Source organism: Ruditapes philippinarum, unplaced genomic scaffold (genome assembly GCF_026571515.1).
Source record: "Ruditapes philippinarum isolate M1 unplaced genomic scaffold, ASM2657151v2 ctg3017_1_1_1_1, whole genome shotgun sequence".
In the NCBI taxonomy this organism is placed as follows: Eukaryota; Metazoa; Mollusca; class Bivalvia; order Venerida; family Veneridae; genus Ruditapes; species Ruditapes philippinarum.
In genome coordinates, this window is record NW_026854419.1 from 89,777 (window position 1) to 115,906 (window position 26,130).

Below are 26,130 nucleotides of genomic sequence, written 5' to 3' on the forward strand. Positions count from 1 at the left end.
GAGACCTGGTTCATGTGCGAGACACTGCTCCTCATAGTGGTGAACATTTCTATGAAGTTTCATTAAAATCCCTCCATACATGTAGGAGATATGCTCCGGACAAAATTGGACGCCGCCCGCCCGCCCGCCCGACCGCCCGCCGCCCGCCAGGGGCGTTCCCATAATACGTCCCGTTTTTCAAACGGGCGTATAAAAAGCTTTTTAAATGTCAATATGAAACTTCATAGGTGGATATATGTTATTAAGGAGGAATGTTGTGCACAAGAATGATAACTCTACCCTTTATAATTTTTGAGTTATTGCCCTTTGTTATTTTTCATACTAAATTTTTCACCTGAGTGGAGCATATCTCAAAAAGTGTTAGAGGTAATACCTTGAAACTTCATAGGTGGATAGACCTCATTGAGGAGGAGTGCTGCACACAAGAGTGATAACCGAGCGTGCATTATTTTTCAGTTATTGCCCTTTGTTATTTTTCATACTAAATTTTTGTCCAGAGTATAACTACAAAAGCCTTTGAGATATCAACATGAAACTTCATATATAGATAGATCTCACTCAGGAGGTGTTCTGTGCATAAGGGTGATAACTCTACCCTTCATAATTTTTGAGTTATTGCCCTTTTTTATTTTTCATACTAAATTTTTCACCTGAGTGGAGCATATCTCTAAAAAAAGCTTTTTAAATGTCAATATGAAACTTCATAGGTGGATATATGTTATTAAGGAGGAATGTTGTGCACAAGAATGTTAACTCTACCCTTTATAATTTTTGAGTTAATTGACATTTGTTATTTTTCATACTTTTTGTCCGGAGCTTATCCCAAAAGTGTAAGAGGGAATAACTTGAAACTTCATAGATGGATAGATCTCATTGAGGAGGATTGCAGCATGCAAGAATGATAACCTACCGTGCATTGTTCTTCAGTTATTGCCCTTTGTTATTTTTCATACTTAATTTTTGTCCCAGAGTATAACTACAAAGGCCTTTGAGATATAACATGAGCCATCATAGGTGGATAGATCTTACTCAGGAGGTGATAACTCTACCCTTCATATTTTTGAGTTATTGTCCTTTGTTATTTTTCATACTAAATTTTTCACCTGAGTGGAGCATATTTCTAAAAAAGCTTGTGAAATGTCAACATGAAACTTCATAGGTGGATAAATCTTATTAAGGAGGAATGTTGTGCACAAAAATGATAACTTTACCCATTATAATTTTTGAGTTATAGCCCTCTGTTATTTTTCATACTTTTTGTCCGGAGCTTATTTCAAAAATTGTTAGAGGTTACAACTTCATAACTACAAAAGCCATTGAAATATCAACATGAAACTTCATAGGTAGATAGATCTCACTCAGGAGGTGTGCAGTGCAAAAGAGTGATGACTCTATCCTTCATAGTTTTTGGGTAATTGCCCTTTGTACTTTTTCATACTTAATTTTTCACCTGAGTGGAGCATAACTCAAAAGGTCTTTGAGATGTCAACATGAAACTTCATTGGTGGATTGATCTTATTGAGGAGGAATGTTGTGCGCAAGAATGATACCCTTTATAATTTTTGAGTTATTGCCCTTTGTTATTTTTCAAACTTTTTGTCCGGAGCTTATCTCAAACAGTGTTAGAGGTATTAACGTGAAACTTCATAGGTGGATAAATCTCATTGAGGAGGAGTGCGGCACACACCTACCGTGCATTATTTTTCAGGTATTGCCCTTAATGTTACTTTTCATACTTAATTTCGTCCAGAGCATAACTACAAAAGCCTTTGAGATATCAACATGAAACGTCATATGTGGATAGATCTCACTCAAAAGGTATGCAGTACACAAGAATGATAAATTATTCTGCTCTACAACATATGCATGGCTCTTGTAACAAGTTACATTACAATACTTAATCAAAGGGCTGCAAGCTCTGTGGTATTTTCTGATCTTTGCAATCTAAATCATACTGACTAGTCAGACTATCTGTATGTATTCTCCTATATAGGTTTATTTTTATATACTATAATTCATCTTACGCAGCGCCTGCGTTAAGATTTTTCTCTATAACAGTTTGAGATTGATACATATGGAATTTTGCATGACTAGAGTTGCATCAAAAATCATTTTTTTATGACAGCCACACTTTATCCTTGCATATCGTGGCTACTTCCTAAAAAAAGACACTTCAAAAAAAAAAGTTGCCTCGACTAGGATTTGAACCTTAGGCCTCTCACACCCTAAACGAGCGCGATACGAGCGCGATACCCCTGCACCACGATGAAGTAATACGTAATATGTAGCCTGAATAAAAACAAATACATTGTAATTCTAAATTGAGAATTTCCATTTCGTGTTTGTAATCCTTATAGTCTGATTTTATTGACCTGTCAATTTTGAATACATTATAGGACTCATTTAAATATTCGATCCCACTTCGGTTTGGTCCGTGTAGTTTACGAGAATTAATGTGGAGTATATAAGTCATCGATTGAAAGTCACGCCAGCTTTATGTGAAAGTTTTCGTTAATTCACAATAGGACAGTCGGTAAAGAGAATGCCTGATAATTGAGAGGTCTGTGGTTCGATTCTTACTGTTGCCATTGTTTTAGTACTCTTTCTTTATTTTTGCAGTATATTTTAATAGAACAGATTTGTAGTGTGTTTTACGGCATTGAAATGACATTTATTGATTTTAATCCGTTTTAATTTTAAACATGAATTCTTAAAAAAAACATGTTATTTAAAAAGAGTATATGCATAACAAAATTAAGTAAAACATAATCAAACAAAACAAACAACATAAAATAATCATATATAGATTCAATAATGTTGAAAGTATTAATAAGAAAAAAAACACGGACCAACGAGGCCTCGAACTTAAAACACGTGTGGCACTTAGATTATAAACTCGTGATTTACCCTATTGCGCTATAACGCTGAGTAGATACAAACTAAATTAAATTCTATTGTACAGCGTACTTCTCACGGAACTTACCGAACATCTACCGAAGATTAACATACTGTGTGCAGCGACCGCGTAATCAGTATGTAATTGACAGGTTAATAAAACCAAACAATATCAATTTCGAGGTATTTTGTTCACGATAAACCTGTTTAACACTGATAAAAAATAATTTAGCGAAAATCTTCTCGCCAAAACAGTCCGACATGTATATATTCCAATACTCGGCAGTCAGATTTATTTGTATACTACGCCCTGGAGTATTCAGTAATCGACATAGCTAAAAATAGCATTTTCATTGATTAAAATGATATTCATCCGCGAAATTTGTGATTGTAACCTCATATTTCTATTGACTAATCTGAACTTTCAATGCACTGTAATTCGTTAAATGCCTACATTAAAAATTATTCTGTCTTTTAAATTGCTGGTTTTTAAGCAGTTTTGAGTAAGAACTACTTTGCGTTGTTAGGACTGTTAGGAAATTTTGTGTTAGACCGTGGATGTTAGCTATGTATTTATCTGATCTTGCGATCAGAAAATACAAAAACCTTCTTAACAAGTTAACCTGTCAATTAAACTCAATGCTATTTGGAGATACCTTAACATTATACTTATAACTGGTTTTTTTTTGTATTTTTTCTTTTTTTTTCGCCGTGACAATCACATTGCTGCATTTCCCAGCAATTTTTTACTTGTTACAAATAAATATGAATGATGAATCCAGCATACTATATGATTCAATAAATCAAGGATATATTGAGGTAAGGAAACATGTTGTTGAAAAGTCATCAAAATCATGTAAATACAACAACCAGCTGTTCAAGTGATAATCTGCAGATTGGGGAAATTTTGTTTACAAATGATCGGGGAAAAGAAATCATAATAAATAGCAATAGTTGAAAGTTGTTTCTCTCCAGGTAATGTAAACATAACATGATTGCTCACAAAAATTACCATGCTTGCAAATAAAACAAGCTAAAAGATTTGTTTTACGGCATGTCAGTATATTTCAGTTAGCATAACGAAAACTAAAAATAACTTGTTTCCTGTTTTCCATGTTTCTATTTGAGGAACATTTCCTTGCTTGTTTTAAATATGTGCTTCAGCATTAATTATAAAAGTGTTCTAAATGGCAACCTGTCATGATTTTTTTTAATGGACTAATATTATGACCTTGCGCAGAAATATTTTTGGATGCACCCTGTAGATCTACTCAAACTGGATAGTCTCTACATTTACTTAGATCAACACTTTTTGTAAGGAAATAAATGGCATAATCATTAGAGAAAGATGTCTCAGTTAAAACATATGTAATTACACTTGTATTGCAACAACTTAAAACAAAACATAATATTAATTTTCATGTCAAAAACACCTCATAATGAAACACACACATTTGATATAAGTACACATGTGTATTTCACGAGTGAAAATTATTCATCTGTAAATTTACAATTTTAAATTGCATTGACATTTTCATTTTAAACAAAATAAAGCAAACCAATATTTGTGTAACCAAACTGAGGCAGTCAAACTGTTTTTGATGTAAACAATTACCTTATTTCTAAACTTTGATGTAGTATAATTATTATAATAGATGAAATATGTTGAACACAAGAACTTAATTGAGCCGTGTCATGACAAAACCAACATAATGGGTTTGCGACCAGCATGGATCCAGACAAGCCTGCACATCCGCGTAGTCTGATCAGGATCCATGCTGTTTGCTTACAGACCCTATAACAAGTAAAGAAACTGCTAGCGAACAGCATGGATCCTGATCAGACTGCGTGGATGCACAGGCTGGTCTGGATCCATGCTGGTCGCAAACCCATTATGTTGGTTTTGTCGTGACACTTCTCAATTTATTGTGAAAGTGACCAATAAATAACAATTTTTATCAACAATATTTGAAACAGCTGATCATTTCACTCATTTATAATGAATAGAAAAAAATATTTTCCTTGTATAATCAACAGCTGAACAGAAATGATAAAAAGAACAAAGAGCCAATGACTCTATCTGTAATAGTTGAGTCACATCATGAAAGTAAATACAAACAAAGTGACAGGTGTTAATATTGATCTATACTGATAAGCCTGAGAGTTTTACTGTCTGGGCACTAAGCAGCAATAGCAACTGCCCAATACCTTCAGTATAGAGACAAGACTGTTCTTGACAAGACCTTTAACTATTATCTACTGAATTTTAAAGGGACACCACTGAGGTTTTATGAGATGACAGGAATGGAAATTATTTTTTTTTTAGATTTGTGTACCAATTGATGAAGGTCTGGACCAATAACTTGTGTACAAATATTCCCATCATTCCCTCAACCTGTTTTATCAGAATAATCACTATTGCACAAAAATCGATTTTAAAGTATATTTCTTTGTTATCCTTTGCATATTTATGCACTGACTCAACAAATAAATATAGGGTGGCAAACCACACATGGCATTGACGGATATCACTAGAAATATATAACACCAACTAGTATTCTGATCTGTTCTTCTTAAATATCTTTGTTAGTATTGAATAGTTTTTCTTCACATTGCATTAACCCCTGCCACGGTTACGGACTTTTATTCCCTTTTTACCTTCTTTGAGTGAAATTTTTCAGATTTTCTCCAATCTTTTACAAACCAAATTGGAGAATGAAAAAAATTCAACATAGAATACAGATAAATCGAATTTCACACATAGCCAGTAACAGAGGAGGAAAGTGATTAACTTGTAGGGGTTTATGTATTTCATTTGAAGGAAAAAAGATATTGACAAAATTAATATCTACCAGAATCTGTGATTCTTTACGCTGTGCATTTTGTCCCATAGCCATGTGGATTTGCCAACCTGATATATGTATTGTTTATTCATATGAGAATTTTTATGTTATTAAGGAACACTGATAGCAAGCATTAATCATTTAAAGGCACATTATGCCTCAAAAATGAATGAATTTTTACTTCTTTACAAATTGCAAACATGAATTTTATAATGTATAAATAATGGTTTTCCAGCATGTTAGATGCTTGTTACCTGAAAAAGTAATGCTAAATGTGAAATAATTTGTTTTAAAAGAAGCAAAATGTAAACAAAATGGTATTTTTACAATAAATACAAAATACAAACTCACTATAACTACACTTATTGCCAAATAGCAACATACTGGAAAGAAAAAGATTTTTCAGGTGAGTGGCTGATTAGGAACTTTTTAGAAATTGTAAAAGTACACCAAAATTTAAAATTAAAGCATTTCGGAGGCATAATGGACCTTTAAAAGAAGTCATCTTCTTCCAAATGAAATATTTCATAAATGATATATTTTTGTAAATATTTACATCCATACTACAGGGGGGTAAATCAGAGTTTATAATTGCTTTATTTTATTAAGTTAAAGTACCAAAAGAATTTGAAGTGAAGGTTAATAAATCTTTAAGCGGTCATAAAAAATGAAAACAGATATTTGTTACAAACACTTTAGTAAAGTAAACAGGGTCACAGGAAAGACTTAAACTTTAATGATTTACGAAATGTTGGGCTTGTCAAATACTGGTCAATAAGAAATACTTTAAACTTAACAGTTCATTAGATTTCACTTATTTGATAAACTTCAAATAAACCATAAACATGCATCTAAATGTCCAAACTGATTCATGAAAAGTTCACATAAAATAAGATTATAGGTTAATAAGTACTAAAAATCAAGGTGCATAATTTCAAAATGAACATTAAAAAAATGCTTACTCTAATTTATTGCACTTCCAAATACATGTATTTCAATGCAACTTATTTTCACTTGGTTATGATAAATACACTTTAGAACTTTGAATACTTAATCAGTAAGTTCCATAAATAAATAATGCTAACCAACATCATGTTAATGGACAAATGGACTTATATTCTGATTTGATTTTGCCATTTTTGGAATGGTTTAATAACAGATTTCTACATGCTGTCATGGCTTTAGAGTTCTTGCCTATTAGTACTACTCAAACCATTAACATTATGAATAATGTCCCTTGAAGCAGGTAACCATGATTCAAAAGAGTCATAATTCTGTCAAAATTCATGTTAAGAGTTATGTGCCTTGGAAAGTGACCTCCTATTATGCTCTCAAATAAGTGTGTGAAGTTTCAACCCATTCTCTTTCAGTAGTTTTGGAGATAACAACTTGCACTCTGACTCAAAAACTTAACCAAAGTGCGTTGCCGATGCCAACACATGGGTAAGTACAATAGCTCTTCCTAATTTTGGAATAGTCCAGATAAAGAAGTCTACTCTGAACATGGCCTGTTGACAGAGGTAATTGCAGAAGTTGTCTGCCTCAACTGCTAAAAGCCATATGACAACCTAATAAAAAGTATGTTTCCAAAGCTTAAAAAATTACAGTCAAGTCTATACTGTAAACGATTTGCAATCATACAAATTTTAAACCTGTGTGTTTTTAAGGTGACTACATGTGCTTTGCTTTTTTCATATCAAAAGAACTTAAAAAGTAAATGTAACCCAACCTGTTGAGCAGGTGACCGACCACCTATGAACAAAGATTGTTTTCATCAATGGCAATTATATTCTATGCTCTGCAGATTGGAACAGTTTTATTATTGATATCAAATAAAGATATCTAGTAAAGATATCATATAAAGACATACAGATATCATTTGTGATATCATAACAGATATCATCAGTATATCACACATCAGTGCAAATATGATTCAGTTACCCAACAGATAATACAAAATAATAATAACAAACAAAGAGATCAAGATAATCCCATGGGCATTTTACAATGTTCATAATGAACCTAATTCCTGCATTGGACCTACCGTATTTAACCTAAAGTCATACAACAGTACATGGACAGACAGAGTTATGGTTCTTACATCTAATTGTCAATTTACACACAAACTATTCGCCCAAATGTTGAACAAAACTACAACATGTATGTTTTTTCTCATGATATAGTAAACATTTCTGAACACATGCAATTCTAAACAGTTTTGTAAAACAGCTAAAATCGTTACCAAAATATATGTAATTTACCATAAATATCTAGGGTACGCTTAACAGGACAACTACGGTACATAATGTGCACTATATAACAAGCCAGCTATAATTTCTGTAATTAGCTTAATGCAAAACAGAGCCAATTATTATAAGTAATCTGAGTTCATCCTGTTTACATAGCTAATTATCCAGTCATTGATGGAACCTGTATACTACATAAGTCCATACAGTCTAACTAAATAATAAATAAATAAGATTAGTAAATACTGCATGAAAAAGTGTACAAACATAATGCACAAAAAATAGCAACTTTACTTTTTCAAAAGAAACTCACAGACAGGAATAACTTGAGCTTTGATGACTAATGTTAATGATAAGAAATTGATACTTTAAATATTCTTGGGCTATATGAAATATGCCTTCTTTGGATATCTGATTAAACCAAAAACAAATTATAATAACAAACCTATTTTTGCCACACATATAGAGCAATATCAGCTATGGGCTAGACAATTTTCCATTTCTTACTTAATTACAGTTAATAATTTCAATATTTCATATTGTTAGCAAGAAACTTTAAATCAATGAACTGACACAAAGCAACGGAAGTTAAAAAGACATTTATCACAGACAAAAAATAACATCAAATAAACTAAAAACCTTGAAATAAAATTGTAAAATAATTGCAGGCAAGTCATTTCCCATGGTGTTTCATTTTTTTTATAGCTTCATTGTATTTGACATTCACAGAGGAAACTAAAATGCTGTGAATATCTAGAAGTGAGCTAATTAACCCTCACCAAGCAAAATTACATTTACATGGTTACTCTGGTCCACCTTCTGTTTTAAAGTCTGAATAAAAAATATTCATATTTTATATGTTTTGATCTGACTAAATACAAACGTGATCAAAGTGAACAGCATGATTAACTGCACTGGAAATGTGGTGAATTTCTATCATGGGGTCCTTGTCACTTAGGTCACAATATGGACTGTGAACAAATAGCAAATCACAATAGTGCAGGTGTGGATTTAGTCACATGCTACAATCCATTTTGTTACGTTTCTATGGGTCTATTAAGTTTTATTTTAACATTTAAATATTTGTATATCAATGAATTATAAAGCTCCTTTAAAAACAAAAGTAATAAAAGAAAGATTTCAGATTCATCTTCATTAAATTGGTACTTGTATAAACATACACTGAAATCAATTCAAGGTTCATTAATATTGTTTGAAGTTTTTGTGTGTCACAACTAATACAACTTTTGATATTCTTTTAAAGATAATTAAAAGTCCTGTTTCCTCTCAATTTCATCTGCTGTAGGTTTAAAGTTTGAAACCCCTCCTAACTTTGTCTGCAATGAATCTACCCATTTTTTAATAATAGCAAATGTATCAGGAGTGTTTTTTCACAAAAACATAAACCACAATACTTAACATAATACTTGTTTGAATCATCAGATGTACTAGCTTATACCCTTTATAAAACATTAAAAGATACTTAATAAGATCATACCTTTACTTCTTCCCCTGCCACATAGAAACTCTGTGAGGCTTGGTCTAAGCCAATAGATGACTTTTTTCCTCGTTCCGTCGTAAATGTATCATTCATAAACCGCCGGAACAGTGAGCTTTTCCCGACCCCATATTCCCCGCACAAGATGATCTTGTAGACAGGAGCACCGGTTGCCATGGTGAGCCTAAAATAGTCATCCAAACTTGCATTAGTGATGTTAGTGTTTCCATTTTTATCAGCATTTTTCTTTTTCTTACTTTTAGGCATATTTTCTATCCCTGACTATTTTTTATAAAGTTTTAACTATCCCTGACTATTGCTTATAACCTTGAACTATCCCTGACTATTGCACTACCCAGCTTCCTAAATCATTGTCTGATATCCATTTTCAAAACTCCATGTATTCCATTATAAATGTGAATCATATTTTCAGTGTCCACAGTGTCTCACTAAACCTACATCTATTTCAATATAAAGTGAATAATACATAAAATTAATGTTCTTCTTGAATTTCCCTTTTTTCACAAATTGTTTATGAATAAAATGCACTCTACATAAATGCCTTGCAGTTATACACACATAGCAAAACTATTACCAAAAACACATGTCTTCAATAACATATATCATGAATTTTACTTCAAATTTGATATAATTCAATAAGCAATGACTATACTCCACTGAATAACATTCCACAAATATTCACAAATTTTACAATTTTTGCATCTTAAACTTTTTTTAAATTTTAATTTAAAAACAGTCTTGGTGTAAATAATAACAGATCTAAACTAAGTCCATAATTCCTTAAATATCCCACATATGGTTTATTTTTGTTGTTGTTATTTTTTTATTCCCGACTGAAATTATCCATTCATAAAACAGTTTAAATAATTGCTGTATAATCACATAATATGTTAATTTTTTGTTTAATTTCTTGTCCTTGTATACAAAATTAATTTACCATGATGGCACAGATCTGAACGTGGTATTAAATATTTTAATTCATATGGTGGCCGCATTTTTGTAATCTCAAGCCAGGTGTAAACATTTAAAGGTAGATTAACAATGTTTGTCTGTCATGTGAAGCCATCCCAATATTAAATATATATATGTTGGCATAACTTTATCCTTTATTAGGGTATTTAGCAATGGTCTTGTCCAGTTTAGAATTTTGGAAGAGTCCATTGTCACTGCAAGGAATTCCAATATCAAAACCCTTTCACTGCTGTCCATCAATTATGCAGATATTAAGATGAAATTTAAAATTAGACAGTCAAAGACTGCAGATATTTTTTATTCTTTATTTTTAAGCTAGAAGCTTAAGATGTCTTTCAAACATGACTTTATCTTAATATACAGTTTCACATAGAAGAAACATTCAACAATTCTGAATAAAATTGGATAAAAAATGTTAAACCAAATTTTTAGTCATTGTTCTTTTCAAAAATGAATAAGATAAAGGTGCTTTGTCTTTTAAAGTGTCATTATGCTGTAACAATTGTTACATTGTTGTTACTGACCATACAATGATTAAATGTATAAAGTACACACTTTGCACTGTTGTTTTCATTTAAAAACAACAGTATAAATGAAATAATTTCTTCAACATATAAATACATGTACACAAATTTCTATTGTGACTGATAAAAGTTCTATTGAGTATAAAGTTTGAAAGTAACTATTTTTCACAAATCATTCTTTGGAAAAAAAAGAAGAAACTTAAACCCCTCTTGAGAACTAATGGGGATTTAGCACAGATTTTTATTTCTTCTCAATACAAAAATGGATAAAAAAACCCTTGCAATGTTTTCCTTAAGAATAACATTTTCAGATCTCCAACCAGGTGTAAAACCTTTTAAACCAAGGTGTGTCTATATAGATAATATACTATTTACACTGGTCCTTAACCTGAGATAATACCAAGTTTGTTTAAAGTTAATCACTGAAGTAAATAACCATAAATAATAAGGATAAACTTTTGTTTTTCTCCAGTACTATTATATTCAATAGAAGGAAGGTTACCCATAAAGCTTCAACAAGGCTTTAAATGAATGGTCTTTAGATATCAGGTTCTAAAGAGAATCATTATCTTGATTTTCAAACCTACAAATGTAAGGTTATATATTTTTGATAAAATAATGTAAATTGGGTTAATAAATACTTATTGTGAGCCAATATGTACTATAATTTAAATATTTGATTTTTGGGTTTTTTGTTTGTTTTTTGTTGTTTGTTGGGTTTTAAGTGGCACCAACACAGTATAAGTCATATACATTATCATATAGGCGACTTTCCAGCTTTACTGGTGGAGGAAGACTACAGGTGCCTTCCATGCATTATTTTAGGCACCTAAGTACTGGTAGAACTACCAACATTCCATAAGCTAGCTGGACACAGTCATGAAAGATTCCAAAGTCCCTGTTGGGATTCAAACCCATTTAGTGAGGGGCAATTGGTTTGGAGTCAACAACCTCAACCACTCATCCACAGATACCTCAAATATTTAATAATAGATAATGAAATTACAGCTGTTTAATCTCATATATTATAACCATATATTTCTTATATAACCATTAATTTCTTATAATTTATAACCATATCATTCTCATATAATTAGTTTATTCTCATGCAGCTATCTTAAATAACCATATTAATCTCATATATATATACATTATATGAATATCAAAATTATATAACCATATTAATCTCATATACATACATATACATTTGTATGCATATCAAACTTATACAAGTTAAATGTTGATGCTGCACATCAAAGACCCCGCCAAATGATGTGAACAGTCTATCAGCATTGAAAATCTTCTCTATTACAGTTGAATATCCAAAGCACAAATCAATTTTTCTCTAAGCTCGTTGTTTAATAATAAAGTTGCATATTTTTGTGAAAAAGTAGAACCTAATGCATAAATTCACAAAGTAATGCCATGTCTGAAATTATAAAATGTTTGTCTGTCGCCGACAAAGATTGAAATGTCAAAGATTGAATGAAAAAGCAAAATAAATTGGATAACAAGTAAAATTGAAATGATTGGTATACTTTTATAATGAATTCAAGACAATATGTGCAGAGAAGATATACATTTAAATATTGGTACGAATTGCATACAGTTCGAATGATTTTGAGGACGAACTGTTCTGCAGTGATTTCCCCTTACTGCCCGTAGCGTAACGAGTTTACGGTTGCGGAAGAACCGCCTCTCTGATAGCGGGGGTGGATTAGGCTTTGTGACTTGTAATTTAATGATATATTTGACAAGTGATATTGATCAAAGTTGTCCTGGTTCCCTTCTGTCCCGTCAACGGAGCATCATTTTAAATTTTCGCGACAATTTAAGGCGGAGCCGAACTTCAACAGAGGCGGAGCAAATGAAGTAAATGACACTCCCTCAGTCGTAACCTCTTTCAACGGTTAAGTTTTAGAACGATCGACTATAGAATGGCTCATTGGCACGTTATTTATTATGTAGATGAAATTAGATAATGATAAAAAGAATATGATATTCAAACATGGCACTATCATTTCAGTTTGACGTTTATTCTAATCCCTTAAAGCTCTGTGACAAACTGACATGTTGTACATCAGAAAAACTATTTTTATTAGAAAATGTGAGAACAGTGTGATTTTGTTAAAACAAAAAAAATGCACAAAATTAAGTCTAAAATTTCCCCCATTGCTGTATGGACAAATGCATATCTACTAGATGCCGCTTACAAGCGGCGTCTAATAAACATATTAACCTCATATATGCATATCAATCTAATTTAATCATATTTATCTCAATAGCCATTTTCAATCTCATATAATTTTACTACATCTATACAGTAATGCTTGTAAGGTTTGAAACTACTACAATATCATTAAAATGATTATTCTATTTCAACTTTTTAATATCAATGCAATATTCAGCAACCCATTCCTAAGCTGCAACATATTGTTACTGAACACATCTGTCTAGTTTCTATCTTTAAACATTGACTTTATTTTATGTATTTGAAGCTATCTTTTGTTGACTTAACAGATTTCTTCAATTTTAAGAAGTAAAAATTCAAGAAGCTTTTAAAAAGCAAAAGTTAAAGGTGGTAACAGTGTAGAATCAAGCTGGACCGCACATTCCTTATATAGGCCTCTATTATGGCAACTAGTAGTCAGTGACTGTTGTTACTATTTAAAAGGAGCTGGGCCAAGTAGAAACTTTATATACTTTTAACATGTAAATATTAGCCAGAGAGAAATGTAGAAGAAATTGCTAAAAGTAGCTGTGTCACTGTGGTCCATAACATGATGCATGGTGTTTCATATCATAATAAGAGCTCTGAGTAACATCAGGTACATAGTATTCCTGTCATAATAGCTATCTAATTCTGTTCTGATGTTTATTTGGGCAAACATTCCTCATATGATCTTCATTATCACGAGCCTGCACTCAGATTTTTTTGTAAAAAGAGAAATATTTGACTGGCATTGTCCAGTCAATTTTTGAAAATAGAAACTATTATGTCCATACTCAAGATTTTTTGAAAAGTATTAAAAATATTAAGCTGTACTCATCAGATTTTTTGAAATATAAAATCATTGTGCCTGAAACTCAAGATTTTTGAAAAAGAAACATTGAGCTGCATTCAGATTTTTGAAAATAGAAATATTGACAAGATGACAATTTTATATTAAATGGATATTTTATGCTATAGGTATCAGAGAAATGCATACAACATTTTTTTCATGTTGCACTTATTCTGCAAATTAAAAATGTATAAACAGTGTCATTACTCCAAAGCCAGTACTTCCTATTTTCCTTTTCTTTCTTTTTTGGTTGGGTTTTACGTTGCACCAGCACAGCTAGTATAGGTCATATGGGGAATTTCCAGCTTTACTCGGCCATGGACACCACTCAGTATTTTTGATTAAGTTATCATTAAATGTTTAGATGACACTGGTTCCTTGTTTGGCAGGAAACGATCCTTTTTGTCATATGATATCAAATGATATTCCAGTGAGTCTATCCTTATCATCTGTTAAATTGACAGACTAGGCTATATCTGACATAATTTGCAGTGCTTTTGAAGGAAAAAAACACAGTTCATCATACATGTAGCAAGCCTGATACTTCCTTATGAACCAAGAAATCAATGGTCTGAAACTTCACTACAATATTCTACTATGGTACAAAGATAAGAGATACTTAAAAAAGCTTGTTATCACAATATTTAAAGAATTCTAAGGGCTTATTTACTTCAAATTGCTTAATGATACCTTTGCATTCACACAATAATATAGATCAGAAAAGGTTCAGTTCTGCACATCCAAATATATAATTTATAATTTATTCAATTAATTTATACATCGTCAAAGATATAATCTGCATCAGAAAGATTTCCTTACATATACACATATATATGGTACAAAAAGTTAGAGGCAACACAAAATTGTAATAATTACTGCCGAATGCTTATTCAGACAAAAAAAAAGCATATCTCTATTCTAAGCACATTAAATGTGGACATTAAATGTAGACTAAGATTAATGAAAACAAAATCTTCCAAAATGTCCTATTGAATACACAACTATGAGAAGTAAGTATTAGTATAAAAACTAGCTGATCCAACTGAAGAAATCTGCACTGATCTATGGTGTGAACATTATAAATATATAAGGATTATATCTTCCTACTGTAATAAACTTGTGTATGACATGAGGATTCAATGATAAAAGTAGTATCCCCTTCATAGAAAAGTAGCAATAACCATGAATCAAATGCTTGAACTTGGAAGTGAGTTACACAATTCACTTCCTGCAGTAACTAGTAACAAGGACTATGTTAGTCATGATAGGTGAAGGACTGTAGGTTTCAAAACATCATTACAATTTGCATGAACCTTGGCATAAGGGCTTATGTAATGCTGTACTAATCATGCCAACAATCAGGGGCAGATCAACAGATCTTCTGGATCTTATTGATATTTATCTGAAGGAATTCAGTTGGGAAAGTTGATATCATAAATTTGTAAAATTTATAATTTGTTCTTTTCTACCAATACTTAATACAGTATCTCAACTAAGGAATGGTACCCAGAACATTAAAATGGACCCCCATACACAGCAAAATGGACCAGATACCACATCATTCATCAAGCAGTTTTCCAGACCTAGTTGCCTTCACTTTCAATAGGAACTGATAACATTTGTACATGCCAATGCAGATGTACTGCGTGAAAGACTGTACTGGTCGGAGACCATCAACCGGACACTTTTGGAACATTTTTCCGTACAGATTTCATAATTTTTAACGTAGAGACCAATAAATTTGACACAGTTCAGCTAGGTTCTTCTCCTAACTAACAAACTAGTTTGTTCATTTCTGATTGTATTGACACTTATATCTGAGGCTCGACAAGGAGGGTATCAAAATTACCTAAATTGTCTACACTACAGTACCATGTGTCCGGACAGATATGTACATGATATGATTTAATTCAGATAAAAGCTTGGATGTTTTGATTTTTGATTTTTAACATGATATACAATATGTCAGCAACAAATGCTGAAGTTTTGGATATTCTATTATTCACTCTGCAAATGATTATCGCTGGTATATGAGGTCAGGCATTGCTTTCTTGGCCCCCAAATTTCAACGTCAACATTCTTGAAATAAACATTAAAATATTACCATTTACGGAGGTTGAAATAAATTTATTTACTTAATTTTAAAAGAAACATGCACTTATCGTTGATAAAAAATTGACTGACAACCACTGAACAAAGAAAATACTAAATTAAGCATTTTCGGGGCCGTCCGGGTTTGGTGGTTGTCCGGTTTTGGTGGTCCCCAACCAGTACCCTCTAGAAAGGATTTCCATGATCAATCACAACAAAAGTGACCTGCGCCATCCAGGAATCGAACTCAGGTTGCCGATTCACAGTCCAACACTCTACCTATTCAACCAACTGGATGGAATAACTGTGTGATTTTCATTCTTTTTTTTTTAAACATTTTATAACAATAAAAGTTAAAACTTATGTCACAATACAATCTTTCTTTTACTTTCTTTATATTTAAAGTTATAATGATCTACTATCAACAGATCAATAATGTATTTATAAAGAACATTAAAATTAGTCATTGTACACCCATGCAAGATTGTAAACGGCTGGCATGAGCTCTACCCTGGCTCATGACAACCAAAGCAACACGCAAGCTAATTATAGTATCAGTTGACAGGTCGAGATGGCTGACATTTTTTGTTTTGAAGCAGCGTCTCTCGTGAACATAATAACAATTTAACATACGTGTATACACAGAATAATATGATAAAATATTCAAGAATAAACAACTTACAGTGAGTAACTGGGTCAAATTAACAAAAGGTCTTCAAAATATTTAACTTCATTTCCTCAATCCGGAAGTTATTGATTTCAAGTGTGTATTTTATCACGTGACTAGCACGTGACCATGGATAGTACAGGGTTTACCAAAAGCTTAATTCTCTAATCAAGGAAGGTCCTCTGCAAAATTATTTTCTAGCTGTATCTTTTTCAATCTTCAAATGTGTCAAAACCATGTGGCATCAATTGATTTTACACATATATTACGTTCGTTAATTTGTTAAAATGGAAGCAATTAAAGAAGTAGCAGGTGTCAATTGTGATTTTTGTATTACAGACAAGTATCTAATGTATATCTCCACGTTGTCAAAGGTGCTAGTGGCATTGATTTGACCTAAAATGTGTTTAACCTTGTTATTTATGCACTAAAACATCAATATATTAAAAAAAAAATCCACTGTTATATTATTATAGACTATAATAATATAACAGTGAAAAAAAAAAACCTAACACCTTTGCACGTTGTATGAAAGCATTCCTGGTCTGTTCATGAGAAAAGAAGTTAAACATATACATTGAGTAGATATTTCTAATTATAAATAGCACGGCCCATGAACGTTTAGAAGTTTATAAAACGTGTACAGAGAGCACAGCCCATGAACTTCTGCTCCTACTTTTAAAAACTCTATGTATTACATCTATATATAAAGTAATTTATGCATGCATTTGCATTGTCCTCGTCCGAGAACGTTCAGTAGTAACAGGTATCATAATTAGCGGGACTCTAAGCTGAACCTCAAAGCAGTCTTTTTTTCGGATGTCCCATACAACATATACATTATATGTGTGAACAAATATGTTACAACAGATACCAAATAGGATATACTATTTGTGATACTAATAATCTATCACACACCCGTGCCACTTTTGCAACTCCGTAGAAACGGTATTGCACGACCGTGCATAATCTTATCTAAATTCCGATCTGAACCACAAGTTTTACACATGTCAGATATATCTATTTTTTCTTGCATATTCTACCATATTCTATCATACATGTATATTTTAAATTCTTTACCTGAGTAAAACAATTTTTCATGGAAGTTAATGTCATGTCATCAGTAAAGTTCTATTTTCTTAGAATAGCCGACGTATGAATTCAGCTCAGCGAAATGACGTCGTCCTAAGCATGCACTTTAATTCATTCTTAAAATGCCGAAATGACGTCATTTTAACTAACGCGGTTCATTCATAAAATGCTCTAAAATGACATCATTATTTTGCTATTCATCTGCCCCAACCCCACCTGCCCCCATGGCAGATAAAATTTATGGCATCATGGGTAATACTAACGGAAACACCAGTCTGATATGCAAGAAATGTGTATATATAATGTTTTCATTTGAATCGTGTTTATTTGTCGGTCTTGTTAAAAATAAGATTGCTGTGTATTATTTGTATACATAGATTAATGCTTCGATGTAAATCTATTTTGTTATTAAGCACCCTTCGACAAATAAAAAGAGGTTTTCTAACTTTTACAAACTACATAGATCTTTCTAGAACCAAATATCCACCGTCATCCATACCAAACAAGCGCCTGCAGATCAAGGCTTGTTTTGTCGAAGTGGGTCACAATTTAAAGGAGTAATACATATTCCAAAGGAGGTTTGCACTTTACTAGTTTTCTAGTAGAGGGGGTCATGACTCATGAGTAATAGATCTAAATTTTCACCAGTTTTTGCAGGAGTTTAAAAAAAGAGTTGACTTCCAAATCTCAGAGTCACAAACTTGAAGTTACCTCGGCTACGTAGGGCCTATATAATTTATATGACGACCATATTCAACTAGGCAGAGCACAAATACCCAGCTTTTCTAAAAAAATCGTTGCATTTATATATAGGATACTGAGGCATAACACTCACTAAGCCTAATTTTATAATGAACTAGATTCTACTATTTAATGAGTTATTTTAGAAAATCACCATTTCATGTTTAAATATTAATTATCCAAAATGGGATATCTACGTGATATCTATTCTGTTATGTCCTATTATATTCTAGACGATCTGATTGCAACACCTAAGCTCGAAATAATAGCTACTGATAATGATGACAATTTATTTAAAATTGAAATAATTTTGTGAGTTGCAGCACTAGCCAGTACTTATATCGATACATTTACGCAATGAGCAACAGAATAAGATATAAAGACGACGACGACGACGACTTCTGTTTCCATTATTTCTATATTGTGACAGGATACAGATCGAGTAATGCTGACAATTTCTTTAATCGTTAGCTCTATTTTAAACACTGAATCATTAAAAAAAATCCTGCAACTTCAGAAAAAGCAGCAGCAGCTTAAGCTACAACGAGAACAGTAATATCGAGTTTTCTTTCGTCTTTCTTAGATCTGATAACGATAACAGTAAATGTTTACACTTGTGCTATAAATTACATGCTGACTGTACATTTGGTACACACTGTACAAATGCACAAAGCTGCTGCAGATCAAGTGCAAACACATTGCATGTAGAAAAATATTGATTTAAATATGGATGTTAGAGGCGCGGATTTTTTTATATAAATGTAAACATGTGTCCTTATAAAAACGAGTACATCCTTCCGGACTCGTGACTTTTTCCTGGATTGTGATGCACGTTAGATTAAGGGCGTAAGAATATACAGTTTATAAGTATACAGTTTATGACCACAATTTTAGTCATTTTATGTTATAAGAGAAAAAAAACATATACAGAAACTAAGTAATAAATTATAAAATGTATAAATATTATTTGAAATACTGACCTGCGTCCGTTCGTCTGTCTGTAGTTGTTGTTAAGGGTATTATATTGTATCCCAGACGCCACGAGACACATTTCTCGGGACATATTCCTTCCCAGATAAGTCCAATAACATTCGAATTTTAAACCGTTTTAATGAAAATATGATAATAAAATAACAATCCAAGAACTTTTGTTTTTCATCACATTATTCGTCGTTAATATAACGTATTATTAAACACGATATACAAAATTTAAAAGTTACGCTGCATTCGTCTTACCACAAAGTTTCAGCATTATATATTCGATTTGCACACTCACTGCACGCCGATCATTACCAATCATCCAAAATTCAGGAGCACTTTCACACCGCGAGAGACAAAGAGCTTTTTAATTCTCCTAGAACTCCTCTTACTCCACCTTTTTAAACGTGAATCCTGAAAATACACGCAGTGTGTAAGAACCCTTCAACTGTTAAAACGATAAAAATTAATAAACCGTGGAAAGGAACAGGAAAAATTGTAACTAAAAATGACTCCGTGCACTCATGAATAAAAAAAAAATGAAAACAGAATTATGATGTTGTCAAAACAAACGTCCAGTTCACATATGGTCCAACTCATATGACTGAAAGCCTGATAACAACAGAAGGCTTATCAGCACGTAAAATCATAGAGGTAATCATTGTAGACTTAGGTGATAAGCCGAACGAATGAGAGTGCTGAAGTGCAAAAAAAAAGAAAAAAAAAGAAAAAAAGAAGAAGAAGACATTTGCAACCATTTTGTCTTAAATATTTTCACACAGGCACAGCGTTCATTGGACGGTTCTGTTGCAGAACTATTTAACCATTCGTTTCCAAATTTATTTTATAATCAATGGTTACTTAAAATGTTCTAAAAGCGAATGATGATAAACATGTACATGAAACATGCTTTATATTTTTTGTCAAATACACGAACCATTATATCCTATCCTGACGACTGTCTATTTTTATCAAATATATACATGTATTAATTCATTTATTAAAGCGCAATTACTACGTACAAACCCCATTTTTGTTTTCTTTTATGAATTATGTTATAAAACATATTTCAAATCTGCATAATTTTATCTTACTATGTATAGTTCGCATATTTATACATTTTGTAATTAATAAATTTATACATTTTTCAATATATAAATACTTCATTCAGAAGTAAGTTACGGCACGGACTTCAATTACAAATATAATTAAAATCCATGAGTACGGTAAGTTCGCAATATGTGATACAGGAGATTGGAGCATATAATATCCACCATTAACCAGTGGACAGTCCAGGCAGCCTAAAACATGTGCTGTCCGACCAGCCTGTATACATTCTCGATTACCTAATGTATTCATCTTGAATTTCATCATTTTAATAACGGCTAAATTAAAATCATTTAACGCGGGACATATCTAGATACGCATCTCATGATATTCATGGGGAAATGATCATTTCCATACAGACTTTTCGAAGACTGTATACATGTTATCCGCGGCCCTGTTACCTGCTTTAATGCTTGTGGCTACTCAGAATGTCCGAAATGTGGCAGATAATATAACGCCACATTAGATAAATGGTCGGATTCTCACCACCCATGCTCCTGTGTCAGGGAAGTAATTTTACAGTATTTTCCATTAACATTGCGCCCATTTTATAGATAGCATTGGTCATTTGAGAGACGTGAAACTAAATGCACTGTGAGAGATAGGTATGAAAGAACATCTATAAAGTATGGTCTGATAATGTAGCCCGTCTATTATAATTGTAAACATGCCCTTGAAACTAAATACGTGTTTTAAACATCGAACACACGTGCTTTCCGATACATGAAATAAGAAATATAGGTTCTGGCAAATGAGCCAAAAAGAAACTACATTAAGAAATTAATTTTGCAAACTTTTGATTAATGCGATTCTGCAATGAAAATGTTCAACATTTACTACATTGAAAGAGATTGCAAAGGTAGGCAATCAAAAATTGTTGTTATTTCTTGACTCAGAAGAGTTGTTTCCCTTGTAATAATAAATTTATGGAAACTGCAACTGCAAAAAAAAATCAGTACATGTTCTTTATTGTCACGGGATTATTTTATTTAAAAAATCTGTTCCTTGTTAAATAAAATGTGAGACTCAAAACCGATCAAATAGAGAATACATATATATTCATTTCAATTGTAGGCCTCTATATTAATTATATATGTGCAAGGAGAACTTCGATTATCATATAATTAATATAAATATGAAAAATTCAATTGATTATTGTCGACCAAATGGTCACATTGTAGCAATATTTGAAAATAAATATTGTAACTGTGTCAATATTGATAGAAATTAAGTTTTAATCTTCTTTAATTTAAATGGAAAAGAAGTCTTACTTAAGTTATTGCACCATTTTAACACCCACTTTCATTCTTTAGGGACGAATTGATAAGACTGTAAAATTGAATAATAAAATAAATATTGTATTAATCAGACATTGAACTGTCCATTATTTAATGTATATTGAAAGACAAGTTCACAGATATACATGTATAGTGTCATTTTTCTTTTCAAATTACAATAATTCATCAATATAATTGAAATTACCTCCTATAATAACTCTTCGCATTGAAATATTATAGTCAGTTTGGTATTTCTCTTTTATGTAAAGGCACATTATGTCTCAGATATCCATTTTTCTAGATTCTTTAGAATGCCAAACATGTGTTTGAAATGTTTTAACAATTGGATTGAGAGCATGTTAGATGTTTATCAACTGAAGAAAGAAGCGCGAACACGCGGTAATAAATGTGTCATAAAGTAGCAAAATGTAGACAAAGTAGTAATTTGACTTCCATACAAAATACTCATTCATTATCATAATTATACCAAACTGACTAACAGAGCAAAAGAAGCAAAAGTTCATCTTTATGGCATATAAGTAATTTTTGGTTACTGTATAACAAGTTACCAAAATAAAAGTTTTTGAGAAGTAAAACTTATAGCATATTGGTCATAATGGGCCGTAGTCGAACTTATATTTACCCTTCTTGATGTCTAATGGGCTTGTCCGGCTTAATATTTGAAACTGTTCATTATAAGTTTTAGGGTTTTCTGTTATCAAAATAAAAACAATCAAAAATAACTTATTGCACGGAAGTACATATTAATAAACTATATACTCACTGTATAAACTTTCAATTATCGTCATTATATCTTAAAATGGCAGGATAACAAAAAAAAAGAAAATCAACAACAACAACAAAAGATAGAAAGAAAAAAGGAGAAAACAAAAGACGTAGAAATTACTGGCTTGCCCCCAATATGATAGTTTCAACTGTATATATAAACTTTAAAAGAAAGTTATTAATTCTTTAGAGGATTATTATATACAATTCATAATCCTCAGTCTATAGTTGAAATATAACCCACTTTCACAATCCTCGTAAGGTCATCCACATTTCAAACATACCCAATTGTTTAGAAGCATGTAAGAATTGATATTTCAAAATGGGAGTAACAAAGCCAGTAGCCTCTAGAAAGGTCCAACCTATCGCAGGACCCTCACCACGGACCGGTCGTCCTGCGCTTCAGAGCACGCAGACAAAGAAAGGAAATGATGCTCGTGTGAAAGACGAGGCACACGTGCAGATTGTAACAAGAGATCCAAGATCTATCAATGAACATGTCAAGGTAGGTTTGTCTTTTTCTTTTAATTATGAGAATCTTCTTGTTGCTACTATAATTTACTACCAAAGTTACTTAATGTGTTGTCTTCATCATGGAGCATGGGTGTACAGCGGTTTCAAACCACAATAAAACATTGCATGACACACTGAAAACTATATTTTATTCTAGTCTTATCAAAGAAGAACTTAAATTATGATGTTAAATTATTTGTTATCTGCCAGCGAGCGTTCAAAAGAATTCGGTGCTTATTTTCACCATGTCGTCAGATACATGTACCATTGACAGCGAAGCCATTTTTATTCATCGTTTCTGCCGCCGCAGCGATAGACCAACCGCTCGACCAGTTGGTATATATATCTCTGGAACTTGAAATTCTATCAAATAACCAATATTAACAATAATATCCAAAAAATACCCCCTTTTTAGTATAAATAAACACTATATAGGGGTTATTTTTGGATATTATCGTTAATATTGGTTATTTGATAGAATTTTAAGTTCCTGTGTATATCATACTCGTTCTTGGTCGTGTATAAATGATCTTAGATTTAAGACCCGCAAAATAGCAAGAATTTGAATACATGGTAGAGCAAATATTTATTCAGACATTGTTAGTTGTTCAAATAATCTAAATACAATTGTATTAATATCTTATAATTAGAGGATATCCTGTATTGTCCCTTTATATTTACCTGAATAACAACAGACATCCAGCTTGTATCTATTGTCTTTCTGAGGTAGATGAACTTTTCATGTAATCTAAAAGTAAATTTTGTCATCTTCTTTCAGATTCAGTTTGAGGACGTCCTTGGAGAACCAGTTGGGGTTAGAACGGTTGATTGTTGCTGGATTAAATCTTTCGTCTGCTATACGTGCTGTAAAAACTGTCTGTATAGGTTTGTCTCGCTAATATTTGGCTTTCCTCTCGCTACAATCTACGGTTGTTTATTCGGATGCACAGCGTTCCCTCATGTGTGGTGTATAACACCGTTTTCTAAAGCCTTTCAAATATGCTGTCATTCATTCAGTACGATTTTCAGACAATGTATTTTGTGCGTGATTGGTGCTCCGTGCGAGAATTGTGGGGAAATTTTCTCCGCGTTCAATACAGATGGAAAGAAGAAAGGATCAGGTGCGACAACTAAACGCGGGGGTGTGACATTTAATGACAAAGTAAAAACCAGAAAGATTCCGGCAAGGAACACTGTAGGTGTAAAAGATCAACAGGTATCCAGAATACAGGCTGTGAGACAACAAAGACGATAGTACTGCTAAAACTATACCTAAATGACGCGAAACTTACTTGTACATATGGGAAGAGAAAACCTATATAAATGCAATACAAAAAACAACAACACGAGTATGAATGTTTTTTTTTTTTAAATTGTTATAAATTTCAATAGCCAGTATGTATGTATGTATGTATGTATGTATGTATGTATGTATGTATGTATGTATGTATGTATGTATGTATGTGCGTGCGTGCGTGCGTTCTTGCGTGAATGTATGTATTATCGCTTTTGTAAGACTTTTGCATATACATTGTATTGAAATAAAATCTTAAAAAGATAAAATCTTGCCTATAATATATACTATATGAGAAGTGCAATACAAAATGTACTTCTACATAAATTGTTGTTTGCAAATTTTCCTGTGTATCACCTCATTTTTTCTTGGTCCTTTTTGTGACGATAAGACAAACTTAATGCATCCACTTGATATGAAAAACAATGCAGGATACTCATTCATGATCATTTGAGTATTAAATATACCATTGGACAAAATGTCGGTTATGTCAGTAATATAATCTGGCAACAGTAAATAATGACCTAGTGCTTTCACTACTGTCATATTTTCTGGTCGTCCGTATCAATGTGTTCAATATTTTTATCTTGTTAAGGATTGAATACTGCTTTAATACGGTCGGTGATAGCGGTTGTGAGTGATGTTAGATCTTTAATCTATCTCTCTTGATCAGACTCAATAAAAAACAACAAATGAAGTATGTAAAAGTATATCAGCTTCTGTAAAAAGTCTGCATATATTCTGGTACATCAAGTTGATTTCTAAGTCTAGGAAGTAGATCCATGGAATGATTAATGTTAAACAAAAGTCAAAGAGAGTTGCGACAACAAAGCAACTTCCAACTTCCAGTAGTTAATTACTGTTTGAGGTCAATTAGATGAGCGTCAAACTTATAGATTTTCAAAGGGAGATAATCTTTCTTTAGAGAGAGTCATTATTTTATAAAAAAGAGGGGTCAGTTTTTCTGTAGAATGTTGAATACCTTTTTCTGACGGTCAAGAGACATCTTATATATCAAAATATTTGTCATCGACGTTTATAAACTGTCCCGACATCAGATGCACTTCACCTTTTAAGTTTATTTGACGAACAAGCTTCTCAGCCTTTGCTAATAAGCCCACCAACGTTGTCCTTCTTTCTTCGATTTTTGCATATTCTTTAGCAAGATACCATTGGGCACCTATTGCAGTAGAGCATTTGTTGCAGCCAATCGCTATCGAGCTCAATTCCTCTATTGAGGCCTTCAAGTAGCGAGAAAATTCGGATTTCGAGAGGCATTCAAAGTGGTTCAAAGTGTCTATCCCAAACAAAACATTTACATGCTTCCAGGACTTCATTTTTTAATATTGACTCTAGTTTCCACGCAAGTAAAGCATGTGTTTCATCATCCATGCAGACAAGAAGATTTCTTTTGGGAAGCATATAGCAAGGCAGATGTCGATTTTTCACAAACTTGAGTAGCAGAGTAAGCGAAGTTTTCAGATGATCCAAAATACTTCCTTCTTTAAGGTCGGCTGTTTCTG

General features: G+C 32.2%; 2 protein-coding genes across 5 annotated transcripts in view; one reads left to right on the top strand and one right to left on the bottom strand.

Moving 5' to 3' along the window:
- The window catches only part of LOC132740077 (ras-related protein Rab-13-like), a 35,278-nt gene extending 15,142 nt beyond the window's left edge, over positions 1-20,136 (bottom strand). The window contains exons 1-2 of one of the 4 annotated variants that reach the window (XM_060727938.1): positions 19,633-20,131; positions 9,483-9,666 (exon numbers count right to left, since the gene is read on the bottom strand). In XM_060727938.1, coding sequence (XP_060583921.1) covers positions 9,483-9,666; positions 19,633-19,715 — 267 coding nt within the window. In that variant the 5' untranslated portion in view covers positions 19,716-20,131. Of the gene's footprint in view, positions 1-9,482; positions 9,667-16,834; positions 16,992-17,899; positions 17,986-19,632 lie in introns of those variants that run through there. The other 3 variants (XM_060727937.1, XM_060727940.1, XM_060727939.1) reach the window with 3 other exon arrangements.
- A 2,802-nt stretch (positions 20,137-22,938) lies between these two features.
- On the top strand, positions 22,939-24,597 carry LOC132740070 (caveolin-3-like). Its single transcript, XM_060727929.1, has 2 exons — positions 22,939-23,305; positions 24,092-24,597. Exons 1-2 carry the CDS (start codon positions 23,123-23,125, stop codon positions 24,566-24,568), a joined length of 660 nt encoding a protein of 219 aa, XP_060583912.1. The 5' UTR covers positions 22,939-23,122; the 3' UTR covers positions 24,569-24,597.
- The last annotated feature ends 1,533 nt before the right edge of the window (positions 24,598-26,130 follow it).

What these genes read in the sequence shown, in the direction of transcription:
- LOC132740070 (XM_060727929.1), top strand. Translation starts at nt 23,123, where the DNA reads ATGGGAGTAACAAAGCCAGTAGCCTCTAGAAAGGTCCAACCTATCGCA. An exon ending in CTATCAATGAACATGTCAAG is followed by an intron (nt 23,306 to 24,091) that starts GTAGGTTTGTCT and finishes ATCTTCTTTCAG; the next exon opens with ATTCAGTTTGAGGACGTCCT.